A 22,046-nucleotide genomic window follows, 5' to 3' on the forward strand; every position below is an offset into this window, starting at 1 on the left:
TTCTTTTTCAATTATTAATATTGTCAGTAAAAGTTGCATGTCTACGGTGAATTTTTCTTAATTTAAAAAGGTGCAGTTTTTAAATTTTGATAAATTTTTCTTATCTCAAGACGGTGTAATTTTCAAACTTTCTTTATAAATTAGTTGGCGTTGTTTAACACGACCAGTAGATAATTTTTAAATGTCACGAGTCAATCTGCAGCGAATTCAATTTAGGATAGCTTATAGAATATTGAAGTTAGAGAATCCAAATTCGTGTGTGAGTTTCTTGCCTATAACTAAAAGAAAAAATATATATATTTAATAATAACAATACTTAAAATAGAATGACAAGAATATCATTTACACTAAATATTTATCTTTTAATTACCACTTTAAAACGTCAACTCTTAAAAATTTGAGTAAATATTTTTAATTTTATCACATAGCATCCTATATACCATATGATGCAATTGAGTTTGCACCATTTTTATCACATACTTGGATTCTGTAAGTTAAATATTCTTTAAGTTATCCTAAGTTAAATTCTTGCAGATTGACATTGTGATATTTAAAATCTATTTACTGCATGTGGTAAATTACGTCAATTAATTTAAAGAAAGTTTGAAAACGGTATCGTTTTAAGATTAAGAAAAATTTACCAAAGTTTGAGAACTGTACCGTTTTGAAATAAGGAAAATTCACCATATTTTAACAACGTTAAAGTCGTTCTCTCTCTCTCTCTCATCTTTTGCGAAAAAGATTGCTCCCTCTCTCCTCTTGCTCATTCCCACGATTGGGGAAATATTTCACGCCAAAAATGAATGTTCTTTCCCATTATTTTGGTGCCTAGAAGCTCTGGTTCACTCTCTTTTTCTAAAATCTAAATTGCAAAATTCCTCTTTTTAAAAAATTTAAACTGCAAAATTGCTCTGGTTCACTCTCTTTTTCTGAAATCTAAATTGCAAAATTCTCTCTCTTTTCACTCTTTTTTTTTTTAAATCTAAATTGCAAAATTTCTCTCTTTTTTTAAATTTAAAATGAAAAATCCATTACAAAGGCTTAAATATTTCTCCAATCGTGAGAATAAGCAAGAGGAGAGAGAGGGAGCGATATTTTTATGAAAAGATGAGGAGAGAGAATGACTTTAACATCATTAAAGTATGGTGAATTTATCTTAACTTTAGTAAATTTTACTTATTTCAAAATATTTCAGTTTTCAAACTTTCTTTAAATTAGTTGACGTGATTAAACCCAAGCATTACATATATATTAAATGTCACGTGTCCATCTACAAAGAATTCAACTTAGGATAACTTAGAAAAGATTTAACTTAGAGGATCCAAATCCATTTATTAGACCACGATTAACCGGACTAACCGGAACTAATTTGTAATTTTTTTTTGGTGATCGGTGCTAATGGCGCAATTGATGGCCAGGGCAAATTGGGAAGGAAAAAGTTCCACAAGAAAATACTGAACATACCAATCGAAATCATCTATTCAGACATCAAACATACCAATCGAAATCATCTATCCTTTTTATAAATTATAGCAGGTTCAATTGTCCCTTCTTGAATTAAATTTTGTGTATGTCTTATTTTGAAAGAAATTAAAACATTTTTTCACACATGATCTTAATTTTGACCCAGCTGAAAAATTCAGGGAGGTTAATCCAAGGTCTAACAATCCTTGTGCCAATGAATTCTCAAACCATGCAATTAATGGAGACCTCAAAATTGGGGCAATGCAACTCTTCAACTAATCTATGTTTCCTGTGTGCCAATTGAAATTTACATGAAAATTATATGTGAATACGAAATTGGAATTCTATTCTAAGTTCATCTGATCCAACCCCATGACCTAAAATTTTAGGATTTTAACAGGTATATCTGCTCTATGGTTTTGCAAAGTGAACTGGTTTTGGCATGCAAATTTGCTCAATGACTCCATGAAACTGTTTTCTCAGTGGCTGCAACTTGATCTCATAGAGCTTTGGCCATAGTTTTCCTGTCACTGCAAACAAAACATCAATTAAAACATTTCTCTTGAGACATTACAAAACCAAAATGCTGAGAAACTCGTGACGATCCATGATATATACGCATTATGTACCTGAATATAATATTTATATATCTAAGACCGAGTACAAAATCTAAGACCAAGGACAAAATATACTGGAGCTCACCAAAAATGCGGTTTTTATCTCTATCCCATGCTATGCCATTCAAAACATCAATAGACTGAAAGATGCATTGTTCCCATATGAGTAAATTAGAAGAGAGAAACAAAAATCAATTTAGATAAAATTTATTTCGTCAATTGCATTAACAAAATGCAAAAATAACCAGTAATTTATCCGCATTATTTTAAAATTGCTTACTCTTTTCCCAGCCGCTAGCAATCCTTCCCTGTAAAATCATAGAGATGTCATCGGTTAAACTCTCCTAATGCAAACTTTTTCAAAGAATATTTAAATCTCCTAATGCAATTCCATGATCAGTTAATACATCATATATATATTAAAAAGTAAACAGCAGAACCTTAAATTATGAAGGAGAATCCATCCAAGCACAACACCATCTTTAAGTGAGATTCTACATATGCAGTCAGTCTGCGCAGTGAGAACACTAACTTCAGAACCTAACCTAATTTAATAGAAAATATTGTCAACCATAAACTGAGAATCAGGCAGTTTAATGGACCGCAAGAATCTTCAAAATCGAAAGAAATTAAAATAAAATATACCCATCACAATCCAATTCAAGGGCATTGAAATCAAAATGCCCCTTTTAGTCATGTTATAGCTACAACCTCAGCCAAAAAATAAAATTAAAAGAAAATACAATAGCATTTTTGTGCTGAGAAAGATGTCTTAAACTTGCCCAAAAAAGAAACAAAAGAAAAAGGACATGTAGAGTTTGAGTTCATCTCGAAGAAATGAGCAGCACTGAAGATCTGATAACAGCACTCTATAGATTTATTTGCCTAGGAAGGTCCTCAATTCAATCTCATGTCATGAGCAGAAAAAATACAAGATACCAGCGAGAAAATTGGCTTATCAAGCAAGACAATTAATAAATAGACAAGTGAAAAAGTGTAGCACCTGCCATACATTTGCCCAAACTTCACCATTTACATACTCTAGTTCATTGAGGTTGTGTACCTCCTGGCCTCTGTACTTGACAGTTTGTTTTCCAATGACTGCAAAATCAAAAAAATTTATATTTTATTCAACATTCAAGCAGCAAACTGGTACCAAAGCATGGTTCTGTACAAAACTATGGCACTGCATACAGCAACAGTACAAATAGAATAAACAGAAAGACAACAAACAATTGAAGGAATGTCCTAAAATCCATCATCTATCATGGAGGGATTAGACACTATTTTAGCCCCCAAAAAAGAGAAGACAGTAAAAATAGCCGCTTGAATCTGATGATGAGATCTATTTTCAGAATAACATAAAAGAAATTGGATTTGATTGTAAAAAAACCTTTCAATGTCTGAGGGTTGATTTGATAAAGCGTGGAACTTCCATCAGTGCCAAATAGAACTTTTCCATCAGTTGCTAGCCCCCAACCATCTTCCATCTGATGAGTAAATTTCTTAAACTGCATTGAGAATTAAAGCATGAAAATTGTCAAAGATCCGAACCAGTAACTATTTAAGAACTCTAAAAGAAAGTAATTCCATGAGAACATTCCTAGAAGAGAAAAATAAACAGTCAGTGGGATAGTGAAGCATTACAATCAATTTGACAAATGCAGAAAATTTAATTAATTTATACTCAACACACCATAATATATATTCCAGATGGTTTAATTGAACTATGGCAGATCAATCATCCTAAAAAACAAAGGATGAACTTGGGACTTGGATTTTATCAAGTAGGGCAGTGATCCAACTTGACAAGGTATCACCGTAACATATCAGTAGTTCAGTACACCATGAGGTGTGGTAACCGAAAATACAGAATAACATTCCAAAGGTGCCCTAAAAAGCTAAAAATGAAGAGCAAGAACTAGATAAACACAATTCAGTATTTCTGAACATCCCAAAAAATATATTTCAAAAAAAAAAAAAAAAAAAAAAAATTATTTTTTAAATGACTTGGCAACAGATATCAATCTCTGCATACTAATTTTTTTATATTCTGATTCTTCAGAATCCAATATCTCATTATATCCCTATCATGTCAAATCCATATCCCATGTCCATGACCATGCACCATGCACCGCAGCTTTAAAGTCTCTCATTAAACCTAAGTTGCACGGACACAAATGTGATACAGATATAGTGACACGTCAAATCCTAAAAAAGTAGAACACTGATACGTGCGGACACGGCTAATGTAAATAATAATTACCAATTCTAATTTAATTAAATAAAAAAATTATAATGTATTACATAATTTAGAGAAGATAGCTATGTGACTATCCTAATATTATATGTGATACCCTCGGATTCTCAAATGCGGGTTGGCCAGGCCCACGCCCGAATACCCGAGGATATCAAAAATAAAATCGACAATAAACGAACACAGAGTACAAAAGAATAAAGAAGAATAAATAAAATGCTAACAAGAAACTAAAATGATAATCTAATAATAAACCTCAGAATATATTTCCATTAATTAATAAACTCTTCTGATATAACTGATCCTCCAAAATACAACTCGGGAATCCATACTGTGTGGACCCCTAGAAAATCCAAACTAAACAAAGGACAGCAATAACTGTCTAAATCAGGAAACTGAATCATAAAGGAACTCCTATGTAGCATCGGAAGAATGAAGTAAACTGATCCCCGCTCAGCACGAACAACCTCTACTCCTGACGAACACCTGAAAAATAATGGTGGGTCAGGCCCACAAACAAGTTCTACTCTACTACAGTCCAAGCAGAGATCCGATAAACGTATACATCCTAGTCAATCCAACAGTAACTAGTAGTCCGTATATATATATATATATATATATATATACACACACACTAAAGGAACCTCACTAGACTATAGGGTTGTCTCAACCTGAATAGTAGGCAACATGCAAAACGCACATATAGTGGACATGAGTACCTAGACCTACTAGGGTACACAACTACACTATATCTAGCTACACATCCCTGGCGATATACGCACCCTAACCACTGATCCTGAGACTCAAGCTCATATCATGGCACTATACCTATATATATAAAATCTAGTAACCATCCTATTCAGTATAAATTAATCCTCCATAAGTCATTCAACTTGTTCAGCTGACCTGACTTGAATATAAGTAGGACTTAACATTTTAGTTAATCCATTCCCTTATATAATAAATTAATCCTCCATAAGTCATTCAACTGGCCTGACTTGAATATAAGTAGGACTTAACATTTTAATTAATCCATTCCCTTATATAAAATAGGTAGGAACTAACTGATAAGTTAATCCGTCCCTAGAATGCCACCGTCCCATACTGGGGCATTTTTTTTTTTTTTTTTGATAAGTGTCCCATACCGGTGCATTAAACCACACAATCCAACAATTAATGTAACGATTAAGGAAATACATCAAACAATTCAGAAATAACTATGATAATATGATTTCAAGTTATCACAAAATAGGAATGACTTATTATTTATTTAAGCTTCCTATATCATATGTCCTACATAAACTGAATCTTATACACATGATGATATTTTATTATACCGTCAAATAAGCATTCTCCATACCCAATTCATTCTACACATTTAATCTTAATTGCTAAAACATTTTAAAAGATTAAATCCATTTGTTTGTTTAAAACATGCAAATAGCAAGCATCATTATGATTGAGTCTATTTAAATTTATTTAAACCCAAACCTAGTTCCTATTTAATGTTCAGGAATCCTAGGCATGTTTCTACGTTCCATCATTCCACAGATATGAAAAATACATAATGTAAACATATAAAAATTCACACCGGAAATCAAATCAAAATCATGCATTTATCAATTCATAACACAAGAACAGATATGAACCAATTTCATAAAACCTATGTTCTAATCCAATTAAACATGCATAATTATTTAATTTTATGTGTTTAATAAATCCTGGAATTTCCTAGGCATGTACAGAAACACGAATCAAAGGGAAAGAGATAGAAGAAGAACTTGCCTTAAACTTTCAGATCGAAAGTTAAACTTCTTCTTCCTTGATCTTCTCTTTACAGGGTTTTTTTCCTCCATCCCTATCTAACTCCCTCTCTCTAGAATATATCATGTGAATATTTCTAACCCTCTTTTATAACCTATAGCTATATATTTATAGGCTAAATAAAATAACCCTAATCCTTTTCCCAATCCAAGTTAACTTTAAAAAAAAAAAAATTATTAAAATATTAAAAAGGTAAGTAAAATATGTTACGTATATAATTTATGTATATGTTTATTAAATAAATAAATTATACACATTTCATTATTTATTAATGGATTATCCAATAATACTTAAGTTACCATAATATTATAAAGTAACTCAAAACGTAACACGTATCAAATCTATGTATATTTTTATTATTTAAATATAAAACATATACATCAGATTAAACATTACTACCCAAGTTACCATAAAAGTAATTAATAAATTACTTTCCCTTTTATATATATTAAAAAGGTAAGTAAAATAAGTTACATATATAATTTATGCATATCTTTATTAAATAAATAAACTATATACATCCATTATTTATTAATGGATTATTCAATAATAAGTAAAATATGTTACGTATATAATTTATGCATATTTTTATTAAATAAATAAACTATATACATCCATTATTTATTAATGGATTATCTAATAATACTTAAATTATCATAATATTATAAAGTAACTCAAAACGTAACACGTATCAAATCTATATATATTTTTATTATTTAAATATAGAACATATACATCAGTTTAAATATTACTACCCAGGTTACCATAAAAGTAATTAATAAATTACTTTCCTTTTATATATGTATATAATATATCTATATATATACATACACAATTATCCATGGGTAATAATCCATACACATCCAACCTCCTATCCAAGTAGTCCATAGGACCCAATTGGTTGGCCCATTACTATTAACCATAACCATAAAAGAAAAATAAAATAAAATAATAAAAGAAAAAAAAACATTTAATTTACAATTAATCAAAACACCATTTAAGCACATAATCTAATTAAACAATTAACACATAGACAAATACAAATAATACATAGGCACATAATCAAATAATCAAGTAATACCTAATTCAATTAAACCCATAAGTAATTAATCAAATAATCAATTAAATAATTAAAAATACAATTAAAACAAATAAATAAATACCGAGACTATCCTTTTAAAATTAGGGGTATTACTTATTCCCCCCTAACAAAAGGAATTCCGTCCTCGGAATTCGCTCTTACTTTCTTCCATTATGCTTAGAAACTGTGAGCGAAAAACATCCTCCTATTCCCAAGTAGACGCAACCTTACTATGAGGGCTCCACTTAACTCCAATATACCAAGTGGTATACAGGGTTCCTATATTTTAAGAAACACAATAATCATACAATGTATAGGGTGTATCAACGTAATCCTCCCATGTCGACAAGAGAATGATCTACATACCTCCAAGTGCCATAGAATATGCGCACAAACTCCTATGCACCCAGCGCTAATAATTAGGTAACGTTAATTCAGAGGCGACTGCCTCAATTGCGAAACACAATCCTCTAAAAGTCAATGTAATAAGTAAAATTGACATTTCTCTAAAAATCGCCGTTCTTCCTACATGGAAAATAGAACGAGCAAACTACTACCTAATAGAAAAACTCTAGTATACGAGTTCAACTATTTACAACATCCCACTGTCGCCTCCCAACTGCGCGCAGTTCAATACAAAGGGAAGTATCTATTTCCGACATATTTTTAAATGAAGTCGAGGTCTGATTGCACAACCCTTAATTCCATTTCCAACCAACAAATGAGAGGTATGCATTGTGAAAGATACAAAACCTCCAAAGTTGTCACACTAACCTCCTTGTGCCAACAATATCACAGACAAAATTCCGACAAGTGAAGTAAACACTTCCAACTATCCATGAAAATCTAGGATATACGCCTCAAACATTTCCTTTATGGTCTAATTTAATCTCTCGATTAATTCCTCCGTCTATAGATATGAAGTAGAGCTATTGCTCCAAAATCTTCATAAAGCTCTTTCGAAATAGCACTTTGCATCCACTAATATGGACATCCACATGCTATAATACCACTATCACTAAACTATACAACTACTATGAAGTTCTAAAATAAGCATCACTCAAATTTATGTCCTCAAACGATCTTTCTCAATCCACCACTCGGATTCCATATAGAAAATTGAAATTCCAAATCAATGTCGATCCTTCCCACCGACCGTCACTCCTATTTAATTCAACTTCCATATTTGTTATAGGAAGTGGCTAAAGATTCCTATGATATCCGATGATCAACTTTCCACCTTTGTAGCAGGTTTTACACTTAGGGCAATTATATATGCATCATTATCCGTATCTGTTCACCAAAACCGACATTTGATGTCATGATGTACCTTCTGACCGTCTGAGCACACCGAGAAAATTATAAACTTTCCAGCTCAGTCGCCCGACCGTCTTATCACTATTTACAGAAACTACTAAATCTTCCTCGAGTACCTTAAACTCCATCTGAGTAAGGTAACACCGTCTCCAAGGTCAGCTCCAATATTCAAAGTTGACATTCTCAACTACCGTAGTAATAACAAGTGTTATTATTACACCTGCTATAAATGCATCTGATAACTTAACAACTAACCGAAAGATTTAAATATTCTATCGTTTGTTGAGAGCATCCATTTACATCATTGCTTCCACCAGACGGAACTTGATATAAAGTGTGAATCACCGCTGTAATCCATCCAAACTGTCTCGTGATCCATTCTATTCGTATGAACTGAAGTCCTACCAGTTCGAAATAGACAAGAATCAAGCTGACCTAATGTATCAGTCAACCAATATCCCATCCAGAATCCTAACCCTTGTGTAAAATCAGAAATCCCGCAACTAAATCTGTAAAATGCTCTCTCATTTCCACTTCAATATAAGAAATGGCTGCAAAGGATCTAGTGATCTTTGATGGTCCATCTCTACTATCTAATAAATATTAGACTTGGAGAGAAATCAGTATGTCCCTTCTCCTGCCTATCGTGAAGCATCATGTTTCCACCAAGATGAAGAACTAAAAGTTGTGAAACTCAGTCCGTGCATCCTCCATTTAATTTGTCTATAGAAAGTACCGTTAGTCCGATACCACTAGCTTTCGTCTGTACCCAACGTTTAAATTGGAGCATCTTCAAAAGCGAATTCTATAACTAAATCTATTCACCACTGATCCGTAATAAACTTGCCGATATTGAAATTCAATCGGTAATTCCATTTATCAATAGTCAACATGATTTTAACTCAACAAAAGTCAACAAACTACGACATTTCCATACATACTATGCACCTCATCTTTATATAGGTGTTTGGTCTCACCATCTTGTCTTTGACACACACTGCTTCTTTAAGACAAGTTAATAATAATCCGACTTCTTTGTCTAACTTCAAAAAAATATGAAATCTTTCCATCCTCTACATAAGTCATCAATTTCCTTGCAATAGCTAATTGTTACAAATTGTGACTAAAAAAAATAATTCCATATTATTTATGGAAATGAAGAGACTTAGTTTCCTCCATGTGCAACACCGGCAAATTCCTCCTAATGACACACCCTCTTGAATAAATTCTTGATTAAGAATTTACTGATGAATATTTACTTAGTCTCCTATCCTCACTCAGTGTCATTCCAATAAGTACTTAATCCAGTACTAAATCCTCCTTCCGACTTGGTAACAACTTCTGAAATTTTCAAGAAGATGTTCAGCAAATCCAACACCTCTGATATATCATCATGGTGTTACAGTGTTCTTTATTTACCACTACCTCACACATACCGAAACATTAACAACCACCAATATCATGGCGTTGTAATATGATACGAATCCATATCTAACGTAAAGTATATCAAACTAATCGTTTTAGATTGTTTGACTCGTAGTGATGGTTTAATTATCCCATCCCAAAGCACACCATAATGACACATGTCCAGGTCCAATAGATTGGTTAGATTTATGTGTATCTACCAAATCCTACGATCGTATGCTCACAAATCTAGCGTAAATAGCGCTATTAGTCTATGTTATTAAAACAATAGTTAATTGATCACACACTTGTGTCCCCAACTAAACCACATACCAAATCCCGAGTAATTAACAAAAAAAAAAATTTTAAACACGTATGATAAACACAATAAAACGAGATATACTCCTACTTAGGATATCGTTTTTTCTAAAAAAGAAAGTCTCCTTTGAAATCAACCTTACTAGATTTTTTCAAAATTTCCTTTTATAGTTTCATAAATAATCATCCAATCTCGAAACATATCCTTTAAAACATAGGTTAAAAACACAAATATTTGCCTAAGCAAATACCAAGGGCTTAACCCTCATCCTTCTTATATGCGGAATATAAACTGTCTAACTTGGCTTTTTAAAGCGAATTAGAACATCACAACATAATACCAATGCCCTCTTGTATGTGATTTAAAAATTATGTATTTCATTTTGATAAGAACACATCCGATCCCCAAACTCGTGAACAATACTTCTTATATACCTCTTTTAGAGATGATAAGAAAGTTTAATTATTTGTAGATTGATCAACCCCAATTCTACTAATAACATTCGCTATACTATTAGCAATTCAAATCACATCGCGCGATCTTCCATCTTCAAGATTTAGTACCCTCTCTATTGGATGCACATAAATCTCCTCCATTAGGATCCTCTTCGGCTCCTACTCCACGCTTGTCTCCTTTTTTAGATCAACTGAAGTCGTGTTGGCCCCGATATGCGGTGACCTATCACGTACACCTAAATCCTTCCTTAACTTACACTTTTAAAGTAACGCCAAATGAACCTAAACCATCGATCCCTAACTCTGCCTTCTGGCAACGAAATCGATAACGTACTCCTTTACTCCTTTGGGTCTTTATCGCTTTCGCCTTGAACCCATCTTTTTCCTAGTGCCAACCATTCTATGACTACAGAATATAATTAACATCAGCTTCTCCTAACAAACTGTAAATAGAGTACAACGAATCCTAATACGGGCTCTAAGGTTTAAGAGACACAACGCGGAAGTCACATAACGAATGACACTCCTAAGGACACTTGAACCTGGAGTGCTCTGATACTAACTGTGATACCCTCGGATTTTCGAATACGGGTTGGCCAGGCCCACGCCCGAATACCCGAGGATATCAGAACAAATTGATAATAAACGAACACAGAGTACAAAAGAATAAAGAAGAATAAATAAAATGCTGACAAGAAACTAAAATGATAATCTAATAATAAACCTCAGAATATATTTCCATTAATTAATAAACTCTTCTGATACAACTGATCCACCAAAATACAACTCGGGAATCCATACTGTGTAGACCCCTAGAAAATTCAAACTAAATAAAGGACAGCAATAACTGTCTAAATCAGGAAACTGAATCATAAAGGAACTCCTATATAGCATTGGAAGAATGAAGTAGACTGATTCTCGCTCAGCATGAACAACCTCTACTCCTGACGAACACCTGAAAAATAATGGTGGGTCAGGCCCACAAACAAGTTCTACTTTACTACAGTCCAAGCAGAGATCCGATAAACGTATACATCCTAGTCAATCCAACAGTAACTAGTAGTCCGTATAAATATATATATATACGCATACTAAAGGAACCTCACTAGACTATAGGGTTGTCTCAACTTGAATAGTAGGCAACATGCAAAACGCACATATAGTGGACATGAGTACCTAGACCTACCAGGGTACACAACTACACTATATCTAGCTACACATCCCTGGCGATATACGCACCCTAACCACTGATCCTGAAATTCAAGCTCATATCATGGCACCATACCTATATATATAAAATCTAGTAACCATCCTATTCAGTATAAATTAATCCTTCATAAGTCATTCAACTTGTTCAGCTGACCTGACTTGAATATAAGTAGGACTTAACATTTTAGTTAATCCATTCCCTTATATAATAAATTAATCCTCCATAAGTCATTCAACTGGCCTGACTTGAATATAAGTAGGACTTAACATTTTAGTTAATCCATTCCCTTATATAAAATAGGTAGGACTTAACTGATAAGTTAATCCGTCCCTAGAATGCCACCGTCCCATACCGGTGCATTTTTTTTTTTTTTTTTGATAAGTGTCCCATACCGGTGCATTAAACCACACAATCCAACAATTAATGTAACGATTAAGGAAATACATCAAACAATTCAGAAATAACTATGATAATATGATTTCAAGTTATCACAAAATAGGAATGACTTATTATTTATTTAAGCTTCCTATATCATATGTCCTACATAAACTGAATCTTATACATATGATGATATTTTATTATACCGTCAAATAAGCATTCTCCATACCCAATTCATCCTACACATTTAATCTTAATTGCTAAAACATTTTAAAAGATTAAATCCATTCGTTTGTTTAAAACATTCAAATAGCAAGCATCATTATAATTGAGTCTATTTAAATTTATTTAAACCCAAACATAGTTCCTATTTAATGTTCAAAAATCCTAGACATGTTTCTACGTTCCATCATTCCACAGATATGAAAAATATATAATGTAAACATATAAAAATTCACACCGGAAATCAAATCAAAATCATGCATTTATCAATTCATAACACAAGAACAGATATGAACCAATTTCATAAAACCTATGTTCTAATCCAATTAAACATGCATAATTATTTAATTTTATGTGTTTAATAAATCCTGGAATTTCCTAGGCATGTACAGAAACACGAATCAAAGGGAAAGAGATAGAAGAAGAACTTGCCTTAAACTTTCAAATTGAAAGTTAAACTTCTTCTTCCTTGATCTTCTCTTTACAGAGTTTTTTTCCTCCATCCCTCTTTAACTCTCTCTCTCTAGAATATATCATGTGAATATTTCTAACCCCCTTTTACAACCTATAGCTATATATTTATAGGCTAAATAAAATAACCCTAATCCTTTTCCCAATCCAAGTCAACTTAAAAAAAAAAAAATTTAAAATATAAAAAAGGTAAGTAAAATATGTTACGTATATAATTTATGCATATGTTTATTAAATAAATAAATTATACACATTCCATTATTTATTAATGGATTATTCAATAATACTTAAGTTACCTTAATATTATAAAGTAACTTAAAACGTAACACGTATCAAATCTATGCATATTTTTATTATTTAAATATAAAACATATACATCAGATTAAATATTACTACCCAAGTTACCATAAAAGTAATTAATAAATTACTTTCCCTTTTATATATATTAAAAAGGTAAGTAAAATATGTTACGTATATAATTTATGCATATCTTTATTAAATAAATAAACTATATACATTCATTATTTATTAATGGATTATCCAATAATACTTAAGTTACCATAATATTATAAAGTAACTCAAAACATAACACGTATCAAATCTATATATATTTTTATTATTTAAATATAGAACATATACATCAGATTAAATATTACTATCCAAGTTACCATAAAAGTAATTAATAAATTATTTTTCCTTTTATATATGTATATAATATATCTATATATATACATACACAATTATCCATGAGTAATAATCCATACACATCCAACCTCCTATCCAAGTAGTCCATGAGACCCAATTGGTTGGCCCATTACTACTAACCATAACCATAAAAGAAAAATAAAATAAAATAATAAAAGAAAAAAAAAACATTTAATTTACAATTAATCAAAACACCATTTAAGCACATAATCTAATTAAACAATTAACACATAGACAAATACAAATAATACATAGACTCATAATCAAATAATCAAGTAATACCTAATTCAATTAAACCCATAAGTAATTAGTCAAATAATCAATTAAATAATTAAAAATACAATTAAAACAAATAAATAAATACTAAGACTATCCTTTTAAAATTAGGGATATTACATTATATGTGTTATTACTCTCCCACCTTGTCATTATATGGGAAGTGTCTTTACATGCTACGATATGTACACACTGTCAATTTTCTTTTAAACAAAAAAGATGTTGGACACTTAGAACTGTATTTGTATCAATTTCAAGATTGTTATATGTTTGTATTATGTAAGACTTGTATTGGAGAGAGTGTAGAATGTGTTGGTCAAGTGTCCAGGATGTTTCGGTCAAGTGTCCGGGATGATCGGCCAAGTGTCCAAATTAATAAAAACTATTTCTAAAATATGGACATGTCCATGAAGTATCAGACACACATCCATGAGGTATCCATCTAGTGTCGTGTCGACACAGTGTTGGACACAGACACATCACCTTCATAGAAGTGTCCGTGCTTCTTAGCATTAAACCTTCCTATTTCATTTTGTCTTCATTTGATTTCTGAGATTAGTGATCTTCCCTCTAAATGGACCATATTAACAATTATGATTGTTGCTGTTTAAGGACCAATCCAAGGAAATAATAGTCTGTAATTCAAATTGCAAGAGAATTTTAAAGTCCAGTATGATGCAATTACGAAAGCAATTGATAATTACATCAAGTGGAAGGGCAGAAACCTGCAAAGCTGTATCTGTTACAACCTACATATGTGGGGACGTTGTTGATTACGGCAGACGTGGATTGGTAGAGGTGAGTGAGACGTGGGTCTGCCACTCTCCCTCATTACCACGTCTTATTATTGACTCAAATTTGGTATAGTGGTTTTGGATATAGTAGTGTTGGCAGACGTGGGTCTGCCACCATCCTTTATTATCAGCACTCCACTATTGGCATATCAGCTAAACTCATGCATCAATTCTAGAGAACGTTGGAAGAATTTGTAAAATATCCAAGAATACGCTGAAAGAGCTTCAGTGAGCTTTGAGTGAGCACTAAGTGTGAAGAGAAATATTGTATAAATTTCTCTCTTGTGAGCCTTTTGTAACCCTTTTGGGTTTTGATATTTCCAAACATTGATGTTGAGCTCCCGTGGACGTAGGCACATTGCCGAACCACGTAAATCATTGTCTTCCTTGTGTGTGTGTTTTGCGCTGAAAGAGCTTCAGTGAGGGTTGAGTGAGCAATAAGTGTGGAGAGAAATATTGTATAAATTTCTCTCTTGTGAGCCTTTTGTAACCCTTTTGGGTTTTGATATTTCTAAACATTGATCTTGAGCTCCCGTGAATGTAGGCACATTACTGAACCACGTAAATCATTGTTTCTTTGTGTGTGTGATATTTACAAAGTCTTCCAACGTTCTCTATTTATAGGAGAACTGATGCATGAGTTTAGTTGATATGCTGATAGTGGAGTGCTGATAATAAGGGATAATGGCAGACCCACGTCTGATCCACGGCTGCACTATACCAAATTTGAGCCAATAATAAGACGTGGTAATAAAGGGAGTGGCAGACCCATGTCTGACTCACGTCTGCCATAATCAACAATCTCCACCTTGCCAAAAAATCTGTACATCAACAGTCTTCGATGCTAGAAAAATTGGTGCCTCAAGCTCCACCTGCTGCAAAACTTCTTTGGTCTTGTTCTTTGTAGGAGAACTTTTTAACATTGAAAACTCATCGAATGTAACATCCCTGCTATTAATGATTTTCTTCAACTCGGGGCACCAAAGTCTATACCCCTTTACACCTTTATTATAGCCCAAGAATATGGCTTTCTTGGCTCTAGGATCCAACTTACTCTCTTTAATATGAAAGTAGGCAATACAACCAAATATTCGCAGAAAATCATAATCTGTAGCAGGTTTCCCAAACCATACCTCCATGGGTGTTTTGCGCTCATTCGCAGCTGTAGGCAACCTGTTGATGAGATGCCATTCCATCTACCTATAGAGAAGCTGTCAGAAGTTCAGAAAGTGTAGATTGGAAGAAAGCAATGGACGAAGAAATGCAGTCTCTTCATATGAATCAGACTTGGGAATTGGTCCAGCTTCCAAAGGAGAAGAAGGCTTTAGGGTGCAAGTGGGTATACACCAAGAAGGAAGGCTCTTCAGGGCAAGACACTGTGAGATTCAAAGCTAGATTGGTGGCGAAAGGCTACCCGCAAAAGGAAGGGATTGACTATAATGAGGTATTCTCACCCGTTGTGAAACACTCTTCCATTCGTATTTTGCTAGCTTTGGTTGCACAGTTTGATCTCGAGTTACCTTAACTCGATGTCAAAAGTGCTTTCTTACATGGTGATTTGGAGGAGAAAATCTATATGTCTCAGCCAGATGGATTTAAGGTTGTTGGAAAGGAAAATTGGGTTTGCAAACTGAAGAAGTCGTTATATGGGTTGAAACAAAGTCCAAGGCAATGGTACAAATGATTTGATCAATTCATGAAAGGGCAACAGTACACAAGAAGCCATTTTGATCGCTGTGTGTATTTTCGTAAGCTTCGTGATGGATCATTTGTATAGTTGCTCTTATACATGATGATATGTTAATTGCATCTAAGAGCAGAGTTAAAATTGATAAGTTGAAGATTACGTTGAGTACCAAGTTCGAGATGAAGGATCTTGGTGAAGCTAAGAAGATACTTGGAATAGAGATTAGCAGATATAGAATGAAGGGCATTGTTTGATTGCTCAGAAGCAATATTTGAAAAAGGTGCTACATCGGTTTGGTATGGACTCAAATACTAAACCTGTAAGTACCCCTTTGGCCCCTCATTTCAAGATTAATGCTTCATTATCTCCAAGCACAGATGAAGAGCGTGCACACATGGCTCATGTTTCGTATGCAAGCACAGTTGGAAGTTTAATGTATGCAATGGTATGTACGAGACCCGACATTTCACAAGCCGTTAGTATGGTGAGCAGGTATATGCATGACCCAAGAAGAGGTCATTGGCAGGCAATGAAGTGGATCTTACGGTACATCCAAGGTACTGTGGATGTTGGTTTGAAGTTTGAGCGGGATGATAGACTTGGTCAGCATTTGGTTGATTATATGGATTCGGACTACGCTGGTGATATGGATATACGTCGATCAACTACAGGTTATGTGTTCACACTTGCTAGAGGACCGGTGAGTTGGAGGTCAACATTACAGCCCACAGTTGCTTTATGGACTTGGGGATTATTTAGGAGCATGTTGATGTCTATTCCGACAGTAAAAGTGCTATTTGTTTGATAAAGAACCAAGTTCATCATTCACGTACAAAACACATCGATGTCCGTTTCCATTTTATTCGTGAGAATTTGGATGAAGGCGATATTCTCCTTCAGAAGATTGGGACTGCGGATAATCCCGCAGATATGCTAACGAAGGTTGTAACGAAGGTCAAGTTTGAGCATTGCTTAAACTTGATTAACATCCTGCGAGTTTGAGCGCCTTTTGGGCACATTTGGAGGCAGTTCAAGATCACGTTTGAAAATACTTCACTTCGGAAGATGTACAGATTTTTCGCCGAGGTGGAGATTGTTGATTATGGCAGACGTGAGTCAGACGTGGGTCTGCCACTCTCCCTTATTACCACGTCTTATTATAGGGTCAAATTTGGTATAGTGGCTTTAGATATAGTAGTGTTGGCAGACGTGGGTCTGCCACCATCCGTTATTATCAGCACTCCACTATCGACATATCAGCTAAACTCATGCATCAGTTCTCTTATAAATAGAGAACGTTGGAAGACTTTGTATAAATTTCTCTCTTGTGAGCCTTTTGTAACCCTTTTGGGTTTTGATATTTCCAAACATTGATCTTAAGCTCCTGTGGACGTAGGCACATTGCCGAACCACGTAAATCATTGTCTTGTTTCACGCTTCCGCACAACAAACATTACTCCCTATGGACAATTAGAGGATTCGTCATTTACCAACATGACACCTGGGTCCGACAATTGTGCTTTACATCACAAGCCAAGACACATGTTTGTGTTCGAAAATTGTAGAATATGACAAATCATGGGACATTTTTATGCTTTGACAACATTGACCTTTACTAAGGTTTTTACCTTTTAACCTGGGTTAGACTTGAAATAATGTAGCAAAGGACTTAAATCAAGGAAATCTAAAGAAGTCTGAAATTTGAACCACTAATGTGAATAGAATTAAACTCTATAAATTACAAACAGAACCCACATTCTCGTACTCGTAGGCTCCAACTTTTAACATCGCATCAAGCAATAGCCGCTAGTACAACTCTAAACATAGCGAATGAATAGTGAAACCATTCAAGGAAATATATGGTAAGTTCTAGATAACTGAGATAGAAACATAACAGAATTCAGTTGTTGCCATTTTTAGTGTTTAATTCACATTAAATCATGAACTGGAAAAAGAAGAACAGATAACAAAAAAGTTATACAAGGAAAAAGGCCAAGAACAAACTTTGCTTAGATTATTTCGGTCATATATGAAGCCAGTTTTCTTCAACCAAGTTACTTGAAATAACCTACAAATGTGCAAAAGAGAACTATATCAAAACTTTGGACTCTTTTGAATGTTATCATTACAATAATCTATGAAACAAAATAATTAGCAAAATGTATAATGAGATGCATGAAGAAAAGCATAAATCTTAACTATTTCATTTACTTTTGTAGAACAATCAAAATAATAATAATTCCAGGGAAGAACCTACACAGGACACTGTTCTAGAAGATTTTCATTAAAATAAATAAAAAAATGAACAACATTTCTATTGCTTCATGGGCGATGCATAATCAGATACTATAAGTAAAATATGAAAGGCTTTATGCCCGGTTGTTGTCCCATATCATTGTTTTGTTTTTTTTTTTTTTTTCCTTTGTTGTTGGTGTTATTATTTTTGCTTTCTTTTTTATAAATATGGCATTGCCAATTAGTTTAACTTATATTTAGTAAGTTTAGGTTCTCATAAAAGCACTCAATCGCATATAAAGCACATGACTGTTTCACAACCAATAAATTCCTCATTGAATGGAAGGGTGAAATATAGGGCTGAAATGAGTTACCAAAGATTTATTTTATCAATTCACATATAGATTCATAGTTTTCCAAGTTACACCACTATGTACAACTTAAATAGTCATATTATATAGAAGTTTGGATATTATTTTTTTAAAACAGTCCAATTTCACAAATATATGTAGTCATTGCTTTTTTCCATGTAAATTAATTCTGATCGTTACAAGACCTAACTTTCATTGTTTTGTATAAACAGTAGTTCAAAGAAACAAATTTCTTAACCTATTGACATTATAAAGCCTTTCAATAGTTAACTGTTGGATTATCAAATTTTATACACTTGGAACAATAAAGTAATGCCTTAATAGTTAATAGATTATCAATTTTAAACACAGATGATCCTAATGGTTGAGGGGTATCATTATGGTCATTCTTCGTATTCAAAACAATGGCCAAAAATCAACAGCATAAAGGGGCTGGGGGTACAAATGCTATTACAAAGCAAAATATACTTATACAATAGTTACTAAACAACAGCTTAAATTGATTATGTATAAATTACTACGACTAAATGACATATTTTTGGGGGGGGACAGAGAAATAAGTTTCACACATTCAATTCTTCATTTACTGAATCAAAAGAACAAAGAAACTGCAACAATTCCATTTTCCCTAACAAACCTCTCACCCAGTAGAGTTAAACCCTCCCCAAAATAAGAATCGTCCATTTTCTGAAGAACCTCAACCTGTAAAGACAATAAAAAGAAAAAATTAGATGTCAATGCCCCAGTTGTTCCACTAGCCTTGTGCATACAAATCATTAAAAATAAAAAAAGAAACTTTTCTGCCACGTTATTTACAAAATAATAATTATTAATTGCAGTGAAATCTAATGACAACAAAAACAGGAAACTAGGAATTAAATGCATTAGTATAAGAGTGAGTTTCAATACCTTCCCAGTCTGAAGAGCAACCTTTCGAACGGATGACTGAAATAACAAAAATAAAACTATCAAATGAGGAATTACACATAAACCAAACACAAATAAAATTAACAGCACTGAAATCAAGCTAACATAAAAATTCATGATCTATTGTTAAAAAAAGAAAAGAAAGAGACAAACAAAAATTAAGTTCCAAAGACGAGTCCAATTACCAAACACTCAGTTTTGCACGTAGGATCTAACAAATACTGTTAACTGGTAGGGCATTAGTAACTTTAACCAAAACCATATGCGTATTTCATCATTAGTCAAAAAAGAAAAGAAAAGAAAAAGGACCGGAAAGGGAAAAGAAAATAAATTAGTAGTAAAGCATGAATGCAAACTCACCTGCTCGTAAAGGCCAGTTGACTCAAACAGGGTATCATTTCCTCCGTAAAGAAGGCCCTGAGAGCAAACAGACATCAACATTACAAACCCACAAAAGTAAACAAACAATACATACATGAAAAGAATGCACTCTCTATAATTGAACAAAAAAATTCAAGCAAGTTTTCCTTGATCCGTAATGATTGGGCGAAAAGCGTCTGTAGGCTTCTATTTGGAGCTCTAAATCACTAGCTAAATTATGTTCTTGCTATCATGAGACACTCCAATGACACGTATATGTAGAAAAGAAAAACACATACAAAGTAGTGATTCTCATTAGCAACTTACTTTTACACTAACTTTCTACATCAATCCAATTGTAATCCCAAGTAAAAACGTGTTTAATTTTCCCAAATCTTAATAAATATAGTTTGAATTACGACAGACTTGTACAAAATTAAAATTATTAAACTGACTAGTGCCTAATAACTTCTTCGTGATCATACTGAAAATGCCTGCATGAATCTCAAACACTTTAAGTTTCCATGAAATTTCAGTGACGGAGAAGAAAAGCATTCATCATTAATAGCTATACAAACAAACAAACATAAAATTCAGAAATAGTCAATTAAAAGAAGATTAATTAAACAAAAATCAAAAACGTAAATCGACGGCAATTCTGTAAAATTTTAGATTTAGAGGAAGATTTGACCTGTGTGAAGGCTTTGGGATCGTGAGGGAACTCGTTGATTACTTCGATAGAGTAAAGATAGGTGGACTGAGCGTTGATTCCGAGCTTGCTCCACATGTTTGTCGAAATGCTCATAAGAATCACAAAACATATAATTAGAACGATTGAAATGAAGAGACATAGCTTTGTGCAATTTGAACGAGACGACGATGACGAAGCCATGGACGAGCGGGGCTTGAGGTTCGATCGCTTATTAGGCTTCATTCTAAGCGATCTGGTCGCCATGAACGAATGTAAATTTCATGTGTCAGTGCGAGAACAGTGAGAACGGACAACTCAGCTCCGTTCTCTGCTTGCTGTCACTGATGATGCTAAACTGCGCCGACCATAAAAACAATTAAAGTTAGATGGACCTATCATAAAATGGTTTATTTAGAAATTTATTACCTACTATTATAATAAAAAAATAATAATGATTTAAATGCTATGACAAAACAAAAAAATTCAAGCAAGTCTTCCATGATCCGGAATGCTTATGCGGTCCAGTACAAACACACATATAGTATGTTATTTCAAAATTAGAAAATTAATAAATAAAAATAATAATTTTTTGAAATGTATATTCAATCATTTTTTTATTTATTATTTTTCCGATTTTATGATTATGCATATGTGATTGGACCACATCACATATACATATGTGAGTAAACAAATGTTATCTACAAAAATATATTAAAAATTACAATCTTAAAAAATTAAGTTCTCAAAAATGGATTTTTTATTTTATGTTTTTTGTGAGACTCTTGGATAGAGGGGTTATTTGCACTTAGGTTAAAGTGAGCAAAATACCGTTAATATTTTAATTTTGGGCAAATAACAATCTTATTGTTTATTTTGGGTATATAATTCCGTTAAGCTTGAAAAAATGAGCAAAGAATGGCTTATGTTGTATATATAAGTCAGTTAAGTTTAAAAAAAGATCAAAAAAATATAAAATTTCGA

At 32.9% G+C, this 22,046-nt stretch overlaps 1 protein-coding gene across 1 annotated transcript; it reads right to left on the reverse strand.

Annotated features, from left to right (window-relative positions):
• Positions 1-1,547: 1,547 nt before the first annotated feature.
• On the reverse strand, positions 1,548-21,486 carry LOC132312677 (glutaminyl-peptide cyclotransferase-like). The gene is made up of 11 exons (XM_059811143.1): positions 21,066-21,486; positions 20,375-20,431; positions 19,997-20,032; positions 19,725-19,789; positions 18,486-18,549; positions 3,475-3,592; positions 3,085-3,182; positions 2,522-2,592; positions 2,362-2,389; positions 2,167-2,221; positions 1,548-1,994 (listed from the first exon to the last, which is right to left on the reverse strand). The coding sequence occupies exons 1-11, from the start codon at positions 21,327-21,329 to the stop codon at positions 1,876-1,878; spliced, it is 975 nt and encodes a 324-aa protein (XP_059667126.1). The 5' UTR covers positions 21,330-21,486; the 3' UTR covers positions 1,548-1,875.
• Positions 21,487-22,046: the final 560 nt, after the last annotated feature.

This window comes from Cornus florida, unplaced genomic scaffold (assembly GCF_030987335.1).
Source record: "Cornus florida cultivar Cherokee Brave unplaced genomic scaffold, ASM3098733v1 CherokeeBrave_3.0.0_Hap2_Chr06, whole genome shotgun sequence".
NCBI classification, from domain to species: domain Eukaryota; kingdom Viridiplantae; phylum Streptophyta; class Magnoliopsida; order Cornales; family Cornaceae; genus Cornus; species Cornus florida.